This window comes from Trachymyrmex cornetzi, unplaced genomic scaffold, assembly GCF_001594075.2.
Source record: "Trachymyrmex cornetzi isolate Tcor2-1 unplaced genomic scaffold, Tcor1.1 scaffold88, whole genome shotgun sequence".
Classification (NCBI taxonomy): domain Eukaryota; kingdom Metazoa; phylum Arthropoda; class Insecta; order Hymenoptera; family Formicidae; genus Trachymyrmex; species Trachymyrmex cornetzi.
In genome coordinates, this window is record NW_017300223.1 from 655,126 (window position 1) to 679,854 (window position 24,729).

The 24,729-nt window shown below is 32.6% G+C and overlaps 2 protein-coding genes across 2 annotated transcripts in view; one reads left to right on the plus strand and one right to left on the minus strand.

Moving 5' to 3' along the window:
* The first annotated feature begins 1,583 nt into the window (after nucleotides 1–1,583).
* The window catches only part of LOC108769283 (SUN domain-containing ossification factor), a 52,954-nt gene continuing 29,808 nt past the window's right edge, over nucleotides 1,584–24,729 (plus strand). The window contains exons 1-3 of the mRNA XM_018520174.1: nucleotides 1,584–2,029; nucleotides 2,641–2,845; nucleotides 3,099–3,214. Of these exons, the coding sequence (XP_018375676.1) occupies nucleotides 1,971–2,029; nucleotides 2,641–2,845; nucleotides 3,099–3,214 (380 nt within the window). The 5' untranslated portion in view covers nucleotides 1,584–1,970. The remainder of the gene's footprint in view (nucleotides 2,030–2,640; nucleotides 2,846–3,098; nucleotides 3,215–24,729) is intronic.
* On the minus strand, nucleotides 16,219–17,713 carry LOC108769284 (uncharacterized). The gene is made up of 3 exons (XM_018520176.1): nucleotides 17,469–17,713; nucleotides 16,896–17,069; nucleotides 16,219–16,520 (listed from the first exon to the last, which is right to left on the minus strand). The coding sequence occupies exons 1-3, from the start codon at nucleotides 17,559–17,561 to the stop codon at nucleotides 16,317–16,319; spliced, it is 471 nt and encodes a 156-aa protein (XP_018375678.1). The 5' UTR covers nucleotides 17,562–17,713; the 3' UTR covers nucleotides 16,219–16,316.

Below are 24,729 nucleotides of genomic sequence, written 5' to 3' on the forward strand. Positions count from 1 at the left end.
CTCTCTTTAGCACCTTTGTCATACTGACTTAAGCCGGTTGTGCCTCTCTGATAAATCTAGGACTCTAAGCCATGTCTACATATAGAACGCAGCTATGCACAGTGTGAATATTGTTCCAAATCCAGGGGGTGATCCCGATTGATCACGGCCCGATTGGACACCACCAATCACAGCGACCGGTGCTTAGGAGCTTTGTAGTCTCAAGCGCTGTGAGTGGCTCGTGTCCAATTGAGCCGTGTCCAACTGGGTGCCACCCGTCGTATAAGAAAACATCATGGGCTTCACAGTGAAGAATTTATTAATTTTAAAAATAAATATACTAGCAAAAGATGAAATTTATACATAATCTTTTCGTAAATTTGTCTTTTTTATAGATCAAAATATTTGTAAGATCAAACAGATTGAAGAAAATGTTAAGATTTTTTTTTAATTTGAAAAGGTGTTATAATTACAAGTAAATTCTTCAGATTTTCACAATAGCATTTAGCAATTTTGTAAAATAAATGTAAACGAACAAATATATTGATTGAAGATTTAGCGTTTGTATTTCGTATGAAGGGTTTTGAAGTACAAATAAAAAGATTTGTGAGTCATTGTATTAATTACAATTAATCATTCTTTTTTGGACCATGTACTTGACCGAAATAATTAACCGGATCTAAATTCAACAAAGTTTATACATGGAATCGTTTGTATTTCGTATGAAGAGTTATGAAGTACCATTAAAAACATTTGTGAGTCATCCAGACATTTTTAATTAAATATTAAAATATCATGTATTTGACCGAAAGATACAGGAGCTACGGTTACGGAAATTCCGTTAGATACGGTAGATAGTCTCTCTAGTATTATGATATTCCAGGACGTATTATGAAATTGCTTGGAATGAGTTAGGGTATTAATCATATAACTTTTAGTATTTTTGGTCCGGCCAGGTTTGCACCAACCTGGGTTGGATTAATGGCGTTTTGTGCTCTCCTATTGGTAGAGCGGGTGACGTCAACCAATAGGAAAGATTAATCCAACCTAGGTTGGTGCAAACTGCAAACCCGATCGGGCCGAAAACGCTATTTATCTCTAGAGCGGAAATGTGAAAAGTGAAAACTTTTATGAATGTATGTATGAACATATATACACATACATACAATAAATTTTCACTTTTCACGTTTCCGCCCTAGGGACAAAGTTACATGATCGATACCTTGGTCGGAATTATTTAGTTTTCAGGTGAGCCAGAAATTAGATTCGACGGTGGTTCTATCATGTTTCGGCGTAACAACAAAATAGCGTAAAAAGCATAAAGTGACTAAACAGAAACTGATGTTCAAGTGAAATAATATGATTGGTTGGCGCAATCAAAACTCTTCATACGAAATACAAACGATTTAAAATAATAATTTTTACAACCGGAGGTTTTGTCCGGCCAAGTACACCATACGAATCAATTTGAACTCGCCAAAGGTTACCGAAAGTGCAGGAAAGAGCAGATTAGAGCCACTCTGGACAATTCACAAGTTTCGCAAGGCGCAGACGCGATCAGCTGTTCTCGACTATTCACGATTAGTCACGACCAGTCACGATTTCTCGCGCGGGCGTGCAACTGTTCGTGATGTTTTTCTCTATTTTTCTCGCGTGGAGATTTCCACGCACGTCGATAATGATTCGCGTCGCGCTCCCTGTCCATTGAAATTCCTTTTAAGTATCTCGTTCTTACCTTCGCCTCTTCGGATGGGCGACTCGCGATTCCGCTCGGCGCCGGAAGTTTTTCGATAATACACCACGTCAGATTTTCGCGGTGACGGTAGTGGTGGTGGTGGTGGTAGTGGTGGTAGTGATGGTCATCATCGTCGACGTCGCTCGTCGTCGATTGCAATACTGTGTCCCGTGCTTTTAAAAGCGACGACGTGTGACATAAAAAAGCTGCTCCTAATGCGGCGAACAATAACGCCGGCGTCCCGTAAAAGGAGAGGATGAAACCCCGTGTGCTGTTCGTGTACTGGGCGCTGCTCCTAATAACGACGGTGTCCAGGTAAGACATCGGCGCCGATCCGTTCGAACGTAATAAATCGATTGAATTCAAGTTGCGACGGGCAATCTCGTTCACAGTCGTATCAGAAACGCGAAAGCGAATTCTTGCTCAAGCTTTCGTTCTTTTTCGCACCTCTTTGTACAGCAAATTAAAGTTTTTGCCAACTACCGGAGTATCAATGGATATCCCGCGAGCCATTTGTCTTGGAATATTTTTGAGCAAAGATTCTGATTAACGCGATGGGACAAAATTATGTATAACTTATGTAGAATGTATTCATATTTTTTTATTTTGACAAAGTTTATAATTAAACTTTATTTGTTACATCGTCGGATGCGGTTTTTTAAATGATTATTAAAACAGCAATTTAATTGAACGTTGTGTGAATTAAATTTCTAAATATAATTTATTTCTTGTATATATTTTATATTATTTTTATAAATTAAATTTTATGGACAGAGTGAGGCAAAACTTGATAGGATTGTGTTTAATTGCAAAGAATTGGTCTTTTTTTATCATGCTTTTGTAAGAGATAATTGCTTTTGCATTATGCAACACTGGCACAACGTTGCTTAACGGACAATAATACTAGCCACTTCTTTCCGTTACAGTGGACTTTTGTTTCTAATAGTAGCTTCGGAAAGCGCACAAACCAAAGATTCTTTTTTCCATCCTGAGAAGAATGAGACTTACGGAGCTTACAGTAATGTTACGCTCAATTACGAGAACCATGAAAGTTTTGAGTCTTCGTCTGTACTGGATGCCGAAACTGGAACAGTGACATTAAAGACTAACCAGAACAATTTATATGACCAGGTAAGATCACAATATATAATTTCTCATGTAAGGATATTCATTTATTACATATGTACGAAAAGATGTATTTCTCTTATATTGAATGTAATAGCAGTAATATATGTCTACTATACTATATATTATTGTATGTATAATATGTTATATGCATAATAATGGTATACATATAAGGATACTTAAATTTTGTTCTACATTTTCCATTTACATACATTTATTTAATGTATTTTTTATTACATTATATATTGATATATTATAGCAAGAAGCTACAGTCTCTGCTAGTTTTGAGACAATTACCAATGACGATGCAGGGGAGAAAAAGAATATAGATATTTTAGCTGAGAGTCTCACCCAACAGCCTAATCTCTCTCAAGGGTGAGTTTATATACATTGTTATTTTATTTCTTAGTAAACAAGCGCTTTTGAATAGCAGATGTGTAGGGATATAAACTGATCAATACTGTGTGTATATAAAAATAAAGCTATTATTCTTATCTAGTTAATCAAAGTAAACTGTTAATAAATGCAATAATTTATGTTGTATATCGATTATTTTATTATGTAACATGCATGCAAAACACTTTTCTATTCTAAAATATTTGTGCTTGGCAATTTATTATTGTGCATAAATACAATGTAAGGATTTAAATATTTTTAAAAATAAAAATAAAATAAAATATATTAGGATATTTCGAAGTTGTAGAAAGTTTTTTTTACGATTATTAATATAAATTTACTACAAAGAGTTTTATTTAATTGAGATTTAGGGACGATTAAAAAATATGTACATAAAACAATATGAAAAAATCGCCATTCAGTCGAATCAGATTAAATATGTTGCTTCTATTGGAATATTTTTTACCAAATTTTATTTAGACGTCTTTATAGAATGACATTTTTATCGTAAAATCGGTGTAAATGCTTTTATAACGAAAATATTATTGAATATAATAATAAATTTTATTTACCAACTCTTATATATTTTATCATTAAAAAATATAACGACAATAAAATGCGAATAATACATTGTATTTGTGCATTGTTATCTTTTTTGTGCTTTATACTTTTTTGTTGCATTTTTACAATATCGGTTGCAGTCATGTCATTATGCAACGAACATTTGACGAAATTGCTGCTTTCTGAGTTTATTTAATATGCCATGAAATTTTCTGTTGATAACAGGATTTTTAATTTTAATTTTTAAAATTTTTAATTGTAATTTTTTTTAATTTTGAACAAGCTGTTTAGTTTTTTCTACGGAAACATTTTTGTATAACAAAAATTAAACTTCGGAAATTTTTATGTACTATTAAGAATTTCTTTTTCTTTTTTTTTGTTTTATAGTAGATCTTTGTGAGTCAAATATATCTATTATTTAATATTTATGCTGATGTTAAAGAAGCTAGCAATTGACTTGTATCTTCTGATTATTAACGAATACATGTATGTATAATATTTCTTTATGCTTTACGATTTTATTCTCAGTGACCGAATAATATATTTTTTGTATTTTATTCTACATTATTTTATATTACACGTTGAAATACTTTTTTGTGGAACACGAATAAAATATAACTAGTATTTATTTTTAAATCTAAAAAAAATTTTCTTTAATAAAAAATCTGTTCACCTACGTATATTTTTCTATTCTGTTGTCTGCGCTGAATTCTGTAAAATATGTATGCATATCATAAACGCGATATATATTTATATCACGCATATTTCGCGGAATTATGTACTTGTAATTACGATACACGAAAATATAAAGTGGGAATGTTAGGCGACATAAGGGAAAAATTTTCTATATTTTCTTACATAAAAAAAAGGCAAATAAATTTAATTATACCATTTATTCGTCGTATTTTCAATGAAGCATATTTTTCGAGAATTTATGTTACCTGAGATTTTTTGTTCGTGAATATGTTTGTTTTCATGATATGAAGGTATGATTACGGTGACAATATTTTCTCAAAGAAAACAAAAGACAAATCTGAAAATTGTAGGGCTTTATTCCTATATATTTTCAAGACAATTTGTGATTGTCAAAAATCTGTACATTATAAAATTTTATTGCACGGTATAATCACACAGAGAAAAATATACAGTAAATACCACTAGAATTCTAGTAAACTTTATGGAATTTTAAGTTCATATAGGGATACGTGCCCACTTATGTGAAATTTTCTTTACATTTCTGGTAAATGAGATTGTCGTATGATAATCATTCTTACCTTATTGACAACAATTTTTTCTTTAGCATTGACAAAATTTACTTTACTGCATAATTGTTTGTGCTCGTCAATCTTGATATATAATAGTACGATTTACTTTTCTGTAAGTATAATTTACTTTACTGAAAATATAATTTATCTTACTATAAGATAATAATCACTTGAAATGATGTACTATAATCATAATGTACTTTTTATCTTAAATCTCCGGTATTTTTTACTTTTAGGCAAATAAAATTTATCACAAATTCGGTAAAAATCGCCATAATATTTTTGCTAGTTTTGGAAGGTATCCATCTCTAAATTATTTTTCTCCGTGCAGGTTGAGATAATACGCAGTTTTCTGATAGTTTGAGACTAGTCCAACTGTATTAGAACAAACTTTTGGTCTAAAATAATAAAAGGTTTGAAATAATAAAAAATAAAAACAACTCTAGTTTGAATAAATTTAAAAAATTAAGAAATATATTAGGTGTATAACTTTGCTTCCGCCGTTTTCCTATAGATGGCTTAGCGATAAGTGGTGGTCGAAATAAATAGATCATAGACGTCATACAATAAACTTGAGCATTTGTCAACATAACCCTATAGAAACATTAGTCGATTTGTGTCTGCATCATAAAGTTATTCTCGATTGAAAATGTCAGTTTACGAGTCAAATTCTCGTCATTTGCGGGAGGTTTTAATTTTCTGCTTCAATATGAAGAAATCTGCGGCTGAGGCTCATCGAATGCTCTCAAATACTTATGGTGAGGTCGCTATTAGTGAAAGAACGTGTCGTGAATGGTTTCAACGCTTCAAGAACGGTGATTTTGACGTCGAAGATCGGCATAGCGGTGGAAAAGAGAAGGTTTTCGAAGATGCAGAATTGGAGGCATTACTTGATCAAGACTCGTGTCAAAATCAAGAAGAATTGGTATGATCATTGGGAGTGACTCAACAAGTCATTTCAAAACGCTTCAAAGCCATGGGAATGATTCAGAAGCAAGAAAATCGGGTGCCGTACGAGTTGAAGCCGAGAAATGTTGAACGGCGTTTGTTTGCTTGTGAACAGCTGCTTGAAAGGCAAAGACGGAAGGGATTTCTGCATCGCATTGTGACTGGGGACGAAAAATGGGTTCATTACGATAACCCCAAGCGCAGAAAATCATGGAGAGTTCCCGGCCATGCTTCCACATCGACGGCCAAACCGAATATTCACTGCTTCAAGGTCATGCTCTGTATTTGGTGAGACCAGCTCGGCGTAATGTGTATTAGGAGCTGTTAAAACCGACTGAAACAATCACAAGCGATCGGTATCGAACGCAATTGATGCGTTTGAGTCGAGCAGTGAAAGACAAACGGCCGCAATACAACGAGAGACACGATAAAGTGATTTTGCAGCATGACAATGCTCGATCCCATGTTGCGAAAGTGGTCAAGACATACTTGGAAATGTTGAAATGGGAAGTCCTACCCCACCCGCCAGACGTTGCTTCCTTTGACTATCACTTGTTTCGATCAACGACACACGGCCTGGCTGACCAGCACTTCCGGTCTTATGAAGAAGTAAAAAATTGGATCGATTCGTGGATCACTTCAAAAGATGACCAGTTTTTTCGACGCGGGATTCGTACACTGCCCGAAAGATGGGAGAAAGTAGTGGCCAGCGATGGACAATACTTGGAATCATAAATGTGTAACCAGTTTTTTTACAATAAAGCTTCGAATTTCGGAAAAAAAAACGGCGGAAGCAAAGTTGTACACCTAATAATTAACAAAAATAAATTGTATTTATATGCATAAATCTATAAAATATTTTTTGTGAAAATTTATTCATTAATATAATATTAAACATTGGAACGCTAGTTATAAAAGAATTTCCCGTAATGTCAAAATAAAGGACAATAAAGGATAATATTCGAAAATAATAACAAAATTTAGTTTTGAAGAAATAAATAAATCTAAAGGACAGTTACCTAAAATAAAGAATTGTGCTTTATAATATAGAACGTATGGTCATCATAGGTATAACTGTCTGATTAATTATATGAATTTGGCTGTTGATAAATTATTTCAGTTCTATTGTGTGTGTATCATGTATATTTAAATCAAACAATCGATTTACCGCAACGGTTAAATATAACGTACACATCGTTGAAAAAGCGATTCTTTACTCGTTAGCATAGACAATGCGTCATTATCTTTATTACCAGTATATTTTTATCGCATTAATTGTATTCGTAAAAGTAAAATTTATAGTATTTCAATGCTGTTTTCTTTATTGCCAGTGCAATATGTAGAAAAGAAATTTCTTTATTGTTAGTAGATAAGAGCATTTACACATATAATAACGTATCGTAACGTATGCGATGATACGTTTATTACTCGTTTATGTGATATCCTCATAGACTAAATTAATTTTAACATTAATCTTTCGTATACTCTTTTGCATTGTAGCGTAGAATAAGGTTTACAATAGCGGTTAGGTTTCCGGTAATAACGTTTCACGAATACAAAGTTATCGAAGGATTATGAATAATGTAAAATACACTTAATTAAAGCGTGCAAAGTGCTGACCTATCTCTTCGTTGTTTTCGCTAAATTTTTACAATCATGCGTAGCGCATGACTCGATATGACCAAGAAAAATTAATTGGTAACAATACAACTTTACAAAGAGAATAAAATCTTATGCAAATAATTTTATAATGAAATTTACAAGAAATCATTGTCTTTTGTTCTTTTGTTATTATATTTTTAATGTCTTAATATTTGGCTAATATTTGTCATGAAGCCTTCACGGTTTGTTAGATTAATTTGCGAGTTGAATTTTATTGAAAATTTGATCGAAGATTATTATTTATCCGTTTTAACTCACATTGTTGAATAGAATATTGTAATAAACCTTAAACGTTTCCATCGAAGAATTGTTTTGAAAATCTATATAAACAGCGATGGTATTTTTCTCCGCAACAATCAAAAATATTCTTGCTTTTCTTCTTTGATAAAAGCAGTACGAATTTGTATTGCTCGTTGTTAAATAAATATTATTTTCTCTTAAATAAAATAATTTAACAGAAACAAGCGTGTTTATGTAGCTACTATAAATTGCTACGTAATATTACATCGGCATATTTGCTATGCAATTTCGATGTTCGTCAGCTTTCATATTTTTTTTATTTGTTGATATAAAAAATATAATTTATTGCAAAAGATGTTGCGTGATATTAATTATATGTTTTAAAATCATTTTTAACAATTGTTTTTTAATTAAAAGACATTAAACCATTAATAATTCTTTAATTAAAACTGTTGGAAATGATAAGATTTCTGTAAATAAAACTTTCGTCCCGTAATGCAAAAGTCTGATTATCTTCGTAAATGTAGGTACATTAATTTAAAAAAGATTTGGTTACAATTTAATATCTTTAATAGTGTTGTGTGTGAATATGTGTGTGAGGTTAAAATTAACATTGGGCATTACAGAGTTCTCTTTCTAGAACATCTCGGAATAAATACAGACTACACGAAAGAAATATTAATAGATACCAATTGATAGATACTAGATCATTCGCAACAAGTACAAGTGACACATTGATATTCATGTTAATCAAATATTTATCTTATAGGCCGTATATTCCGCGCCATTGAATTGCTCGGATATGCCTCGATCGCCAAGTTCTCTTACTGGTAACCGATAGAACTTAAATAGAAACAATTAATCGCTATGTATGTATGTATATGTATGTATGTGTATACGCCGTACCTTCGATTCGTTAATATCCAGGTAGATCCATCTCCATATATGCTCCTTTTGCTCTTTATCGATTTTAATATTGGCCTACTAGGATCAAGTCTTGATTACCTGAGTGCCTTTCAAATCGATATTGCTGTGTATTTAGTAAGAGAAATTAGCCACTGGGTATTTAGTAAGAGGAATTAGGCGCGTATTCGGGGCTTATTGTTAAAGCAAGTTAATCCTATCCAATGCTGGCATATGCGATGTTGTATACATGTACATCAATAATAGAATAACGATTTTTTCGAATAGATACCGATATCTCGAAATGTTGTTGAATTTCGCTATTTATATTTGCGCTGTACATTTATTATATATTCGTATTTTGTACATGTATGTGACGATAGGGACAATATAATTATGCAATGATAATTGTACACATTTCTCCGATATCCCATAAATCAGCTAAAATTATTTCTTAATGACATCAAACAACGACTAATTAATGATGCATCTGTTATTAATGCGATCGACAAATGACTGGATACAATGGATTAGCGGGAGGTCATATAACAGCTCACACGTTCCGTTCGTAATCTCTCTTCTCTCTCCCTTTTCCTACTGAATGTTTGACATACATTATATTAATTCGTAATAATAATTTGTAAAAACTTGAAGTAATTCTATGTCCAATTTAATCATTAATTTAATATTGAATCAATTATTAGTATTTCTGTGAAATACTAATAAGAGCTTGATATCGCACGGTATATTCTCTTTATTGTTGCAATTTTTAATTCTCATATTTAAATAAATGTTTAAACGTTAGAGATTTGTATATAGAGACAATGGCTGCGTTCAGCGGATTCAACAATTGAGTGAGCGCTCGCTGCTATTGATGTATTCTTTTAGATCTAAAATCTAGTTGGACGATCTAAAAGAATACACCAATAACAGCGAGCGCTCACTCAATTGTTGAGTTTACTGAACGCAGCCATTATCACATATACTTTAGAAAACAAAAGCATCAGTAAAATAACGAACAATTGAAATATAAAGGGATCGTATCGTATAAATTGATACGATTTCATTGTATAATATTCATGTGATATTATATCATTAAAAAAAAAAGATAATTTTTAAAGCATACAGAATCTAAAGCCAAAGGGCAATTATTAGTCTTGAAATAGCTTACATATATCCACGTATCGCATTTAATGAACACACGTATAATATCTGCAAAATTATTTCTCCATTTAAAAAATTGTAACATAATTGATAAAATTATGATTTATCCCCAAAGAGTTGCAGAACTCTGAAGGACAGAAAGTTTTTAAGAACTGATATAGCGGTAGTGAGAAAATTTGAAGGAAGTAAAAATTTGGACAGTATTTCAACAAACAAATGCATTATGATCGATGGAAACAGTGTTTTAATTGAATTGGGAAACGAGTACTTAATTACTCGTATAATCAATAATAATTGCTACTAATTAGTATTGCATTAGCAGTAATTATTGTTGATATTTCTGGGATCGTGTTCTTAATGCGATTACAATTCGATTTAAGCGATTACGGAATATTCTAGGCACTTTTATATTTTTCTTCGCGTAGCAGCGCAGATTAGGGGCACGTCCACTTTACGGATGTTGAGATGAAAAACGGGTCGTCAGGAAGCGTTTATTTCGTTTTCTATTGCGAAAATCTATCGCGTCAGTACGTGGGGGTTGAGGTTGCACGAGGGATGCTTCTGGCGAGCGTCCAACTCGGCCGTGTAACCGATTCCAAACGGGTAAAGTTTTATGCAAAACCCCTTTGCTTCCTTGCACATTCGTTCAAGAACTTGCGCGTTCATTGCTCGCGTGTCACTAGAGCCACGGAAATGCCGTTCGTCGGAAGCGACTTGCGCGAAGCTGAAAATTGCCCTGTATATGCTCTTACAGTATGGTGCAGTTGCAGCTGTGTCCTCCTTTTTGAGGTACCTACAGTAAAATTATGCTTGTATCTCTCCTTCGCGAATTACGTCTCTTGTCGATAACGCGAAACGTGGAACAAGTTGCATTCGGTGATGCCAACATTTTTCTACACAGGATGTTGCAGAATCTCTGACCTCATTTCTCATGTCGAGTTCTTTGATAAAGTTAAAGTCGAGAAAAATTCTGGGGAGATATCATCCGTTGCGATTTCTTTATTGGTAAATTAAAAATAAAAAAATTTTGCATTTTATTTTGTATTTTATTTGCAGTTTCTGGTAATGGAGCTTTTTATTAAAATTTCTGTGTTTTGTTTAATCTCTTTTAAATTAGTTTCGCTGCTGTTTCAGAAATAAAAGCTCATTATTTTCTCGAAAAACTGCACTTGCATTTTGCATCTTGCGGTATATTGATTATGATTTTTTCACAGTATGTATCATCTATTTCTAACGCGAAGAAATTCAATCTCGATAGGAGAAAATGTTCTATATAAAGAAGAATAAATCGACGGCTCAAGTATATATTTGGACGCGCGGCATACGCGCAGTCAATATCGGAGTAACGCATTTTTTTTATTATCTTATACGCAATAAAACGTAATATTTGTATGATGTAGAGAGGCAGGTATTTCCGACATATTCGAAAAATTATTATTGATAGTATAAAGGAAGCTTTTCCATCTTTTCGTCTCTGAAACACGTCTCTTGAAGTACATATAGATCAATAAATCACCGCGCTTTTTAGCTCTGACGATCGCAAACGGTCTTTAATTCCACATATGGAGTATCAAATTTATCTCGGATTGCCTTATGTAGCATTATCTTTACCTGGATAGATTTTGACACCTCGATCAACATGCATCTTTGGACATCTATACCTTTTTAGTTAGATATCTCAAATTGCTTTCAAGTGACTTATTGTGGAGTTTTGGAGCGCATAATAATTTATACAGATATATCATAAGATTATATTAGCTATAATTGATGTCTGTTTAATGCCTAATAAAATTAAAAAAAGAATGATCAAAGAATAATCAATACAAGTGAATAACTCACATGTCGAGAAACTGTGTAAATGATTTGTCACTTTATTCCTGTCTCATTCAACGTATTTTATTTCGATATTTATTGATACACTTGTATACAGAATATTTTTGTACATTATGTTTGCATTTGCTCAACATTTTTAGATGCATTTTTAACAAAGCCATTTTATTCAGAGCTTAGCGTTTTACATTGAATATTTTCTAAATAAAATCTCGGGAGAAGATACAAAAGGACTTTCTAAGAAAAATTCAGAAAAGAAAGCATCTATCACTTGAATTCCGCCATATACGTAACACAATCTAGAAAATGCAGAGCGTTAAAAATTTATAAACCAAATATTTTCCGGGCAAGGCACGCGCCACTCTTGCTCGTCTCACTTTTACATGTGAATACTTTATAGGGCATAAAAAGCTCACAGCAACCGTGGTTAACTGCAAATTGTTAGAGTTCTGCGGTGGCAGGGGGATGAGTAATCGGGACCAAGAGGGGGCTCCTGAAGAAAAAGGGCAGATTAGAAAGCATGAGAAAGCCTCGATAGAGGGAAAGTTGCGGCAATGTGATACGAGAGGGAATGCGAAAGAGAGAAGGGTGCTGGTGGAAGTAGACTAACGGTGCGGTCGTGAGGGGATGGTGGCGTGGAAAGGTCGCGCGCTGCGACGCTGTGCGAGAGGGCGGATGTCAGTCCACGTTCGAGCGGCCACCGGTATGGCCGCGTGAACGGATCGGCCCGCGTTTCTTCTCGTCTCTCACTCTTTGTGATTTTACGACAAAAGTTGGATAAATCGCGGGGCCTAAGACACGCGATCGTACGTGACTAAAAGAGAGAAAGTGCGCGCAGAAACGAAGTGTAGAGTTGACTCGCAATCAGTGAGATGACCATTGGTGCGATGCAGCGTATCGTTAAAGACTCGTCGGATGTATCGCTCGAAAGAGCTTCCTGGTTGATCAATATTTAATATCGATTTGAAATTGAACAGAGATCATCTTTTGATGCACGTATATCGAGAGGAAACCGATATCAGTTTTGTATAATTTTGTATCTATAATAGTGTCAGTTTTTTTAACGTGATGAGTCTTGTGAAAAGATTGATTAGTGAAATTATTGTCAATATACGACAGGAAATCTATGACATATTGTCAATATTTATCATGCACGATGACGACGAAAAGTATGTTAATTTTTCAAATATGCATCGTTTTTTTTCGTTTGACAACTTTTTATCATCGTACGTTTAGTAATTGTTAACATCAAAGTGTTTAATAAATATCGATAATTTAAAGATTTCTTAGAGAGTTTACAATTAGATTGAATTAATTTGCTAGCATACATATGTTCATCTATCATTAGATATGATTAGATTACGTCTTGGTAAGGAAGTATATATGGAAATGTATGTGTATTCTTACCGCGATCTTATCGCGATTTACTTTGGCTATATCAAGGAATCACAGAAATATGTTCACGTGTTTTGCGCGAGTTTGTTCAGCTCAATACGGCATGTATACCGCGTGATCGTTAACTTGCTATTTAGCAAACTGAGTATAAGAATCCTTCCTGACTCATTCGTAAACCACGTTCTTATATTCATTTTATGAGATTTTATACAAACCATTTATTTCATTTTCTCTTAAGATCTAATTAATGAAGATATGATGGTATTTACATTTCTTCGTCCGACCATACCTAAACCCGTTCTACTACGAGTTTCTGATGAATGATACTTAGATTCATTCATTTCTTTTTATTGTTAGGAAATATTATTTTTAGAGTAAAATAATGTTTATTAGATTAAATTTTATTTTAATACAAATGAGTAGGAAAACGCCATATTCGGTTAAAATAAATTATTATGCATAATAATATAATTTAATAATCTATAAATTATATCATTATGCACCCGAAGATTTGTCTTAACCAAATATAGAGTTTTCCACTTATTTGTGTTTAGCATTTTATCGGTCGATTTTTACTTAATATTGTTTGTTAATTGTCATTTTATGACTTTGTTGTATTAAATTTGAAAAATTTGTATTGGGAAGTAGGTTGGTAAATGATCATGTATCTGTATAGACATGCTAAAACTACAAATTGTTGTATGTTTTACTTGACTAATTATATTTGATGAAATTACATGTCTTTTATTTTATTTACTTTTTAATTAAAATTTTATTTATATTTTTATCTCTAATTAATTGCATAATTTACAATGTAAAAAAAGTTATTTTATACCTTTTATTGAATAAAATTAGATATTTTGTATTTTTCTTGCGCAATTCTAAAATAAATTATTTATATTCTCTATATTTTTTGTACAATATGATTTATGAGCTTGATTTTCCAAAATTCTAAGTGCAAAATTAGCGTCTACATTGGAGAGAGGAAAAATGCGAGGTATTTAAATCTTTTAGCGCCGGAGAAAATGAGATCACGATAAATTTATTACGACACCTTTTTAAGGTTTCGAACGATCAAGAAAATGCTTGTACCATTTATGTGTGGAAAAAGAGTATTCTTGTTACTGTGATGATATTTTGACGTTATACTCTTTATTCTTTATCAAAGATATAAAAACGTTATCCGACATAATAATAAGTGAAGAAATATGAATAGAGATCGAAAACGTTATCAGTATAAAATCTTTTTTTCATTTACGAAGATAGCATGAGTAAATCTAGAAAAGCTTTTGAGAATACATATATTATAGCATTGATTTCAAATGTACAATACATTTATCTACCATAAAAGGTCTTTGCATTGCTGATATAGACGATATGAAAAAGAAATGATTGGTACGTGCATTCTTGAACTGTTCTTTCTATCTCGTATTATGGAACGGAATTTCCTTCATCGAACTTTTCCAGGGTAGTCGACGGATAAACTTTCACGTTTCCCTTGCATTTCTCGAAGCACTGAATAGAATTTGTCGAATTTGTTATACGCTCTTGCGTGCGAAGAAAATACGTGAAAGCCACCGTTCCTCGAAAAAGAGAGACTACATTCTTTTCAAAATCATCTTTCGGATTTCAACAAACAGACAAGAACCGCCAAATCATGATTTTTTTTGTAATAATAAAGCCAATAAAACTTTTCATTGCTTGCGACTCAGTGTTAGAAAATAAAAAGCGCGATCATGTAGATTTTTTCTTCAAGATTTAGCTTTTATAGAGTTTAGGAAATGTCTTCATTTCCGGAAAAAGCTTCTTATGAACTTTATCAGTTTCGCTTTGCTCGCTTCGTTTTAAAGTGTTTAGAGAATGGAATCTTTTCTATTATCTTTGTGCAGAGAATAAAGTTTTAAGAGCTAGTGTACTGTTGTTTTTGAATGCATTATTTGCAAGTTTAAAGAGTGATTAGGCTTGTAAATGAGTATTCGATTATTTACACTTTTATATCATTGTGTAGTAATTTTTATATCAATCCACATAAGTATAATAATGAAAATAAACGGTATTAATAGGAAGGTAATCTTGTACGTGAAATATAAAATTTGAGCGATAAATCATATCTTACAAACAACATTTTTCTTTCTGCGAATAGCTTGCAAAGAAAATGATTTTGATTCAAATGCTTTTTTCCTTACCTGTGATAAAAAAGGTTTTATCTTTCTTTTTCTAATAGCAATATCTTTATTATTGTAGAGCTTTTTTGGATCTTTTTACGACACGGAACGTTTTTCATTTTTATTTCGCGCTGTAACTTGAATTTGCACGAACAGTTTGTAGAATATGAGTATAGAAACTTTTCATTCAATATTACATACAATTTCCAATTTTTCTATTTAAGATCATATAAAAAATTCATGTTCGTGCAAGTATTTTACGTTTGCTTAAAACATCTTTCCGTATAACGAAAATTTAACGCTCATATATGTAGAGGGAAGGAGAAACTAATTAGCGTAAATATTTCGGTATCTTAAACTGCAAGTATGCGAAAATAGCGTAAAATAGTGTTGTGCTAATTATTCATTGTAAGCATTGTATATTCCGTGAAATACATAATAAAGTAAATGTGCTTGCTAATAAAAAGCAATTACAAACGCCATATTTTTTAGATAAATTTTACATTTTTATTTTATTAGGTGTCAAATTTAATTTCTGTCGTTTTTCGTCTCCAAAATTGATTTGTTTCGAAGGGAAATACCTTAATCAAGGTATTATTAATGAAGTATTATTAATTAGTAATAAAATAGAAAATGGAGGAAATTACTTTGATTAAGGTATTCATTCATCTTCCCTTCGAAACAAATCAATTTTGGAGACGAAAAACGGCAAGAATTAAGTTTAACACCTAATAAAATGATTTCATGATCATTTTCTTGATATGCTAACGAAGATAATATTAGTAAAAACACTTAAGAAGCTAAGAACATTTTTCACAAAAATCGATACAGTAGAATATAAAAAAAAACAATCAGTGAAATAATAGCTTTAATAAAGCAGGATTGTAACAACAAACCGATTGGTTCCGTCTCGCTCTTTACAATCACGATGATTGAAATCTACGGCGATCAGTCGTTTTTGTTGATGAAGTACGTATCTATGGCAAATACTAAAGCTGCCAAGATCGCGAAAGAACCAGCCGCTACCGTTTGATCGCTGTATTCCTGCAGATACGCGTGAATCAGGTTACTCGAAAAATTGTCCCAGTCGCGAATCAGAATGAGGCCGGCGGTGCAACAGAGAATAGCGCCCATCGTCGAAAAAATAAGAGCCTGCAAAAGAAAAGAATGAAAAACAGTACCTTGTTGATATACAATAATATATTATTTAGTACGATAGTCGCATCGTCATACGTCAAGGTCAGATACACGAAAATTGCGACAGAGAGAAGAAAAGTTAAATTTTCGGTGGAATTTTTTTTTTTCAAGAAACGCGAAAAAGAATGTATAACGAAATAATAATACTCGTATAACTCTGCGTTTGATTTTCAGTGTTTCAGTGTATTTTGTAAATTTTCCGTGAAACACAAAAGTTGGGGAACTTCAACTTTTTCAAGATTCCTCGTTTTCGTTGGCAATCATAGATAGATTTTGTATTTTATGTCGATTAATAGATTTGTTGCGAATAACGTAATATTTTTAACTCACGGTTTTTTTAGGCAATCTTTCGCCTAAGAGATGGCTCATAATAAGAACTCCATTTATGAAAATATAACCACACACTGCCACGTGAAATATCGCTATGTGATGTATATCAGTTGGTCGAAATTGATTCTGTTGAAATGGTCCTGTTACTAATCCCGTTGCAATGACACAGAGAACCTGTAACGCATTCAATTATTATATTTTATGCAAAAAAAGAACTTGGTAGAAAAATTCGAAATAAGTAATCTCTTAAAACAATCGCGAAATGCGTTACTAACTCAAATCATAATATAACGATTATTTCAGCTATGTTTAACAGAAAAATCAGCTTTATAACTGTTATAAAATTCTTTAATATAATAAGATCTTATCCTTATTGTTTCTCATTGAATCTAAAAACTGATAAACCAATCGTATTAAAGAATCTTATAGCAGTTGCAAAGCTGCTTTTTTTACTGGGCGCAACTATTGCTCTCAAAAACGTTAGATCGTTCATATAATATATTTTGATATATAAGAATTATTTATTATTAAATTGGACATAATAATTATGAACTATTTATTGAGCGATTTTACCAATTCGATAATTTTGCAAAAGAACGGCGCTTCTTTAAGATATCCTTTCATTCTCGTAAGGAGGCTGGGTCTAGAGCTGGTCTCCTCAGCCATTTTCAAATCACACTTTGTAGTACCTTTGTCAGCTGAGACGCGCAAATATAATCACGACAAAAAAAATATTCGCCGAGACATTCGAAGTGTGACGACGTCTGTTTCCAACTACGCTGAGAAACGCTCCACCCAACTATTGACCTGTCAGTAGCTAGTGTGACACTGACTAACATTAAACCGACTAAAGTCCCCACTTCCTCGCTAAATACATTTAATGCGTAATGGCAATAGTTCTTGGTACTCAACCTTGGCGGTGGGTCTGAGATGATCTGTGCTTCATATCTTTCAAGATGGGCCTTATCATCGCGAACACGAATATACCAAAACAATCTTTCACTGTCAAATTGATTATGCTCAATAATGATTTGAGATGGATAACAGTTTGTTAATTTAACGAATAAACAGTAAACTTGTGTAGCGAGTCATTTTGATTTGCGCCAATAAAACATACAGCAATTGTTATTAGTGAATCTATACTGGCAATATAGAATAGGGATGTACATTCTCGTAAAATTTTATTACTGATATGGTATTAAGGATGAGAGAGAGAGAGAGAGAGAGAGAGAGAGAGAGAGAAAGAAAGAGAGCGATAAATCCGAAGGCAGTCTAATCCGACCAAGAATTACGATCTTCGTAAAAGTACCTACCGTTGGAAATTCGGCGGAGGAAACTTTGTCGCGCGACATTCTGCCGAGTTTCATGGTGGTGTAAAAGATAAAAGAGTAGTTATTGGCTAAAGTGGCGAGTAGAGAAACGCAGCGAATAATTTTGCATTTCATTGCATCGCGCTCAGATTGTTGCAGACGACTTCTCGTTCGACGAGTGCTATTGAGATATTGAATCACTCTTCGAATCATAGTGCTTAAATTCGACGAGAAATATTGAGAGAAGACAGAAACTATTCATTCGTTGTCAATCCCAAGCATTTCTCTTGAATTTATTTAGACTATTATCTTGGAATTAAATAATGTTTTGACGTACCGATTCTACAGTTATATACTTATTTTCAGTCGAGAGTGTACACAGGAGGAATTCTTTTATTTTACTCGTTTTGCCGGTATCGTTGTGTACACGAATTTACTATTTTCGCAAGAAAAAAATCATTTTTGTTTCACATAAAATAGAAGTTTTAAATTATTTCGGGGCTTTTAACAAATCTTACAGAAAATTACAGGTCTATAAACATCAATTGATTCTAACAGAGAAGAGCTAGCATTTGTTGTACAATCGTGGAAAATGCATCCTTGCGATTTTAAAAGTATATTATCCGCATCTTTTACCGGATAGGAACCACGCACGAAAATATACTCGACATGTACTTGCGCTATCCACCCACGTTCATCCCATTGCTACACTCGGCCGCTCACTTAATTTATCATAACTCCTTCCGAGTTCACTTCTCCGGCCACCGCTTCGCCTTCTTGTCCTCCCCTCGTCACTTTTCTTCTTCTTTCCTACCATTAACGAATTCCCTACTTGCTTCCATTACTCGTCATCTTTCTCTTTCCCCGTTCTTCGGCTTCTTCTTTGACATGCTTGCGAGTTTCATTAGGTCAGCGTTGACAAGAGACATTACATCGTAGAAAATTCAATATGTCTAGCGAATTTTTATGAAATTTAATCGCAATGGCGAAGTTACGAAGAATCTTTTCTTTCGCGTAGGTACTATTTGATTGCAATAAACATCGGTAAACATATACTTATTATAGGTTTTTGTATCTGACTTATTTTCTTGTTTGCGCTTATTTTATATATTATATATGACAGATATATTATATATTTGACATTATCGTTTTATTTTTTTTATCTCCTCTTTTTCTATTGCTTATCTCAATTTTTGCTTCTCTTGGTAAAGTATAAGTTTCGTGTCATTTGCAATGCATTTCGCAAAACTGAACATAGAAGTTTTTAGTCTATCGTTAGGAAAGATCCGATAACTGTACTCATACCGTATTTTTTCAATTGAATGTATGCAATGTAGCAACATAAAATGCATAATAAAATATTTATAATTATCTTTTTTTATTTTGATAAAAATATATATTATATGAGAAATTCACAGATAATAAAGAGAAGTATCTAGCAAAGAGAAGGATATATGAAACAATTTATTGGAGTCAAACAATTTAAGTTATTTTCGATGGAAAATCATAAATTTTACTGAGAGTTATTATGAATAAGAAAAGTTTAATATCAATTGATCTTCTTAATTAATTAATTAAATTTATTTTTTTTTATAAAAATAACAAAGAATTAAAAAATGTCTTTATTCTGTAAATTTCTATAAATTCTCTATACTATACAATTTGAATTTTACCGCGTGGCTTCACTAAATTGTCATTTTTACAAAGCCTTGTGTGTAGAGCGCTGCTGCAACTCATGTTAGTAAAAATCGAACTTGTCACCGCAATGTGTTACCTCCTCTTCATAAACTACTTTAATTAAACGTCCATGTGAATTTTATCGTCGCGCAATCGCGTATCCGCATTTAATAATACCGTGATAGCAACGACGAATTTGACAATCGTTCAATTCTCGTTAAACGAGCGCGAACCGTATTGCCAGGTGGTTATGCGATAAAGTCGATCTTTGAAAAGCGGGTGAAATCTCCCCGCCCGCTAATTAGAGCTTTCACTCCGCTTATGGACGGTCAACCTATATATTTTCGCGGCACAATCGATGAGCGACCGTAATTTTCTCTGTCAAATCTCCCGTTCCTCGACAAGGTCGATAAGTCACACGTGATGCGGAATTTTATGAAGTACGTGCGATCGCGACCTCAAACGCAATCGAAGTGTTCGGAATATATGCTACGTATTTACCAATAAAGAAAATAAGCACGACTTTTCTATCGCAACGTATTTTAAAGACAGTCACTGTCAAGATGCCAGTTTCACTCGTGTGAAAAGTACTTATGTTGAAGAAATTTGAGTCTTATATATTTTTAATAGTAGGAAGAGAGGAAGAGTTCAAGAGAGCGCACTCGAAAAACACAGATATATACTCGTTGTCAATCTTAATCTGCATCAGTCTTAGTGAGAAAGAGTTTTTCGAATGTAGGCACAATGAAAATAAAATTATATTAAATCGCGGATGAAGTTTAACTAAAAGACGAACCGTAATTTATCAAATACAGTTTATATTCTTCGTGCTTAATATGTATATGGCTAAAAACCGGTTGCGCTGGTTCAATATTGCTGGCGTAACGACTCACACTCGCTAAGAGGTAAAGGGAGCATAAAGAGATTAGAAATGTTGGTGGTCATTAACTTGTACAACATTCGAAAGACGAATATCATTCTTGTCATCTGGCTAATTATTCACATCGGTTCCGATTTCTAAGAAGAGCCAGTTTTGTACAGCGAACGCATCTGATACTTTATCATTCGTTATTATCTTCGCTTTCATCTGATCGAACGCGATTCTATTTAGCACGACAATCTAGATTTTTATAGTTGTCGTTATGTTCGTGTTAACATAATGTGTGATTGTGAATGTGATTTTTAGACTATACTGTCAATGATATTTGCTTTTGTCGTCCACACGCCCATAAAACCGGCTGACTGACGTTCCTATTTCACATCGGTAATGGCAATTTGTACTTTCGCGATACACTATTGCTACACGCAATTACTCTTCATCTCCAATAGGATAATCTCAATAGGATAAAGTGTTTACTTTTACTCTTGCATATATGTATATGTATCACTATTCCGAATGGAGACGATAATCAATCCATATTTCGATGTCACATAGATTAGCGCCGCAACGTGTAATTTTCTCTAGAGAAACTAATCTGTTAATTGTCTTATTTATCATGTTTATTAATAATTTGTTATCATAATAATACTGTATTTATCAAAGGTTTATGCGCTTATTTATTAGAAATTTTTAGAACTTATCTGATCTGTGATAGTTTTTCGAAGAAGCATACACATTGAATTATATATATTTCATCGATTTTCGATGAATTTTATTCAAAATTACGAGATTTTATAAAAAAATTTAACTGAGAGGAATGTATTTATATAAAGTATTTTTTTTTGTAGTAGAGCATTGCAGATTTTGAAAAGAAATTAAAAATTTCGGTGTTCCTCATATTTGTTACATGTGCATTAGATGTTTAATTACGAAATTAATTGTTTTATTTGTACCACGTTTGAAAGAGATTCAGTGTTTTTCGTTTGAAATACATGTTACAATACAAACTTCTAAAGAGATTAAATTTTTGAAGCAATTATAAAAGTTCATTATTAATAATAATGAATAATTACTATAATTATCAATCTATAATAATTAAAATGATATTAGATAAGAAATATAATAATTTATTCTTATGCCCTTTTCTGTCTTTTTTTACTAGTCTCACTCTCTCTTTACTAGATATCTCCAGTTATCGATTAGCGAACTGCAGATACAGCGTGCGTGATGCAGATGCGGCCGTAGATGCATCCGGTCTTGATAAAGCGGTGACTTAAGTCTTAATCGCACGTTTCTCGACGGTAATGTCTTAGCGAAGAACGCTTTTCACGGATATGTTTGCAATGTTCGTGTAATCCGACGAGGAACACTCGCCTTAATCTCCTAGATTTCATGGTGTGCGTGAAAACCTGATTTCATTATCCATTGTCGACACGAGTTTTCACTCTGTTGACCTCGCTCACCTCGCTGACCTCGCCGTAGGAATATGTACCGACATCTATTAGGATTAAATCGCGCGATTAGCGATTTATAAACTGAGTTAATTTAATAGAATGACGTTGTGACGTGCGTGGAGATTATCGAAAACCGAGAGAGAAACTAATAAATAAAACTTTAACACATTATTACACAATAAATGTAATGAACACGAGTAATAAAAGTCTAACTGAATTCCACGTCAAGAAGCATCATTTTATGCAAAGCTAATTAGCGTATTAATTACATCTGTTAAACGTGACGCAATTATTCACATTTTCAACATTATATTACAAGTTTGGTTTCTGTTATGTTTTGTTTAATAATTTCTCGTATAATATTAACATGCTACTTTATTTATTATTGTGTACGAATTTACGACACGATTGAAATGTCTGTTCTGTGGCTAACAGCTGTTAACGATCTGATATGAGCAATACTCAGAATTGTTTTCATAATACGCAGCGTTCTCGGTTATATCATTGCACGAATTCTTATTGCGGCAAATACCAGTAAAATTTTGACTTTCGTGTCGAGAATGGTCCATAACACAACCGCATCTGCAACACGGAGAGCCCATTTTTGGAATACGCGCGGACGAAGCTACATCGCATCGAAACTTTTCACCGACGTGACGGGGAAGTCTCCAAACGAGTAAATATGTACGTATGTTGCAATGCACGTACATATGTCGTTGAATGAAAGAAACAAATTGTGAATGAAAATTTAGAAAAAGAAAGGCCAGTAACGAGCATGTTAACTTTATTTTGAGGGCTTTTTTCAAGTATTTAATTGTGTTACATTCTTCGCTGTCTATATTTTATATAATATGTTCGCTTTAAGTGTCGTAAGGATATAAAAGTAATATAAAAATGTAAGAGAGAGGGGGAGGGAGAGAGAGAGATTATACAAACGACGTATACCTATGTTTCTTACTATTAATATTCTATTTAGTATCATATATCATTTCAATCAATCTTAATAGCTGAAAGATGTTTTTCAAAAAAATTGTGTGATAAATGCAGTACAGTTTTAAAAATCGTTCTACACAGTTATGTGAAAATTTTTTGTAGTGCGAACTTTCATTTTGCACAGACTAGAGAAATTATATATGATCAAGTAAATGTCGGTTGATCAATTAAATTTACTCAACATAAATAGGTACTCATATTTATTTTCCGTCATAGCGTGACGTGATTGGTCATGTTTGCATCCAGTTACAATCGTTGCTGTAGCGTCCTTCTACTCGCAGATTCCGATTCAAGTGGATCATCGAGCAAACGAGAACAGTTTGCATAATAATAGAGTTGATTATTGTGACAATGTTAAGATTTCATTGCCACGAGATATCGTTTGTCCGCATGAATTTATCATTAATATTGAACACAGCGCGAATTGGGTAACTTTTTAATTTGGTCGTATTTTTGATTGAACAGTTGATTGAGTATTGGATAAAAGTTGACGGTTTATAAAATTAATATTTATGTATTATATTAATGGAATTATTATTAAACTATGAAATTAATATGTATTACTTTTATTGCAGCAATTAAATTGATGAAAAAACAGATATGTTAATCAGTGTACTATATTACGAAGATGCGCAGAAAATGTGTTAAAATACAATTTCAACCAAGTTATTTTTATATTGCCAAAATATTGGTTTTCTTTATGAAAATGAAATAATATTTGTTAATAATAACAATGAAAAAATAATATTTAGCCCAATAAAAATAATAAATATGGCTAATATTTGATAAATAAAACGCAATGGACAAACAAATTGATTTTTTGCAACTCGGAAACAGTTATCAAAAAATCATGATTTATTCTCATTTATGTTAAAATATATTGCAAGAAAATGAGCATAGAAGATTTCTTTGTGAGAGTTTGATCTTTTCCTTCATAAATAAAATCTATAAAAATTAAAATATTAAATCATTTGTTTTATTAATTTTTTATATAAATATAAATTTTATATAGGTATAGTATAAAATGTATTTGCTTCTTGTATACACATATTTTGCAACATTGAATTTGGTGAGAGTTCGTTAATAAGATCGTGACGATTTCTTTAAAATTTCAAATTTATCGAATGCTCTTTTTTTTGTATGTACAGCGTTCAGTTTATCATTGTTTATCGGAATGTGATATTCGCGCGAATGTACATATATATTGCGATATTATTTAATAACATGGATCCGCGGAATGTGCAATAATGCCATCAAGATTAGTAACGTCTCACGACGTGTCGTTCAATTTCGCTCCGAGGTCAAGCGACATGTCTCGACGAGGAAGAATTTCTGCAAGCATTTAAAACACGTAGATGATTGCAAAGATGTGAGACAAAAATACGTTGATCATTTTACTTTTTTCGTATAAGATTATCTCAGAATAATAATAGCTCATTCTCTATCTCCACACTGAAAAAAATTTCTGGTTGAAAATGGACGAATCAGAAATTTCTCTCTCTCTCTCTCTCTCTCTCTCT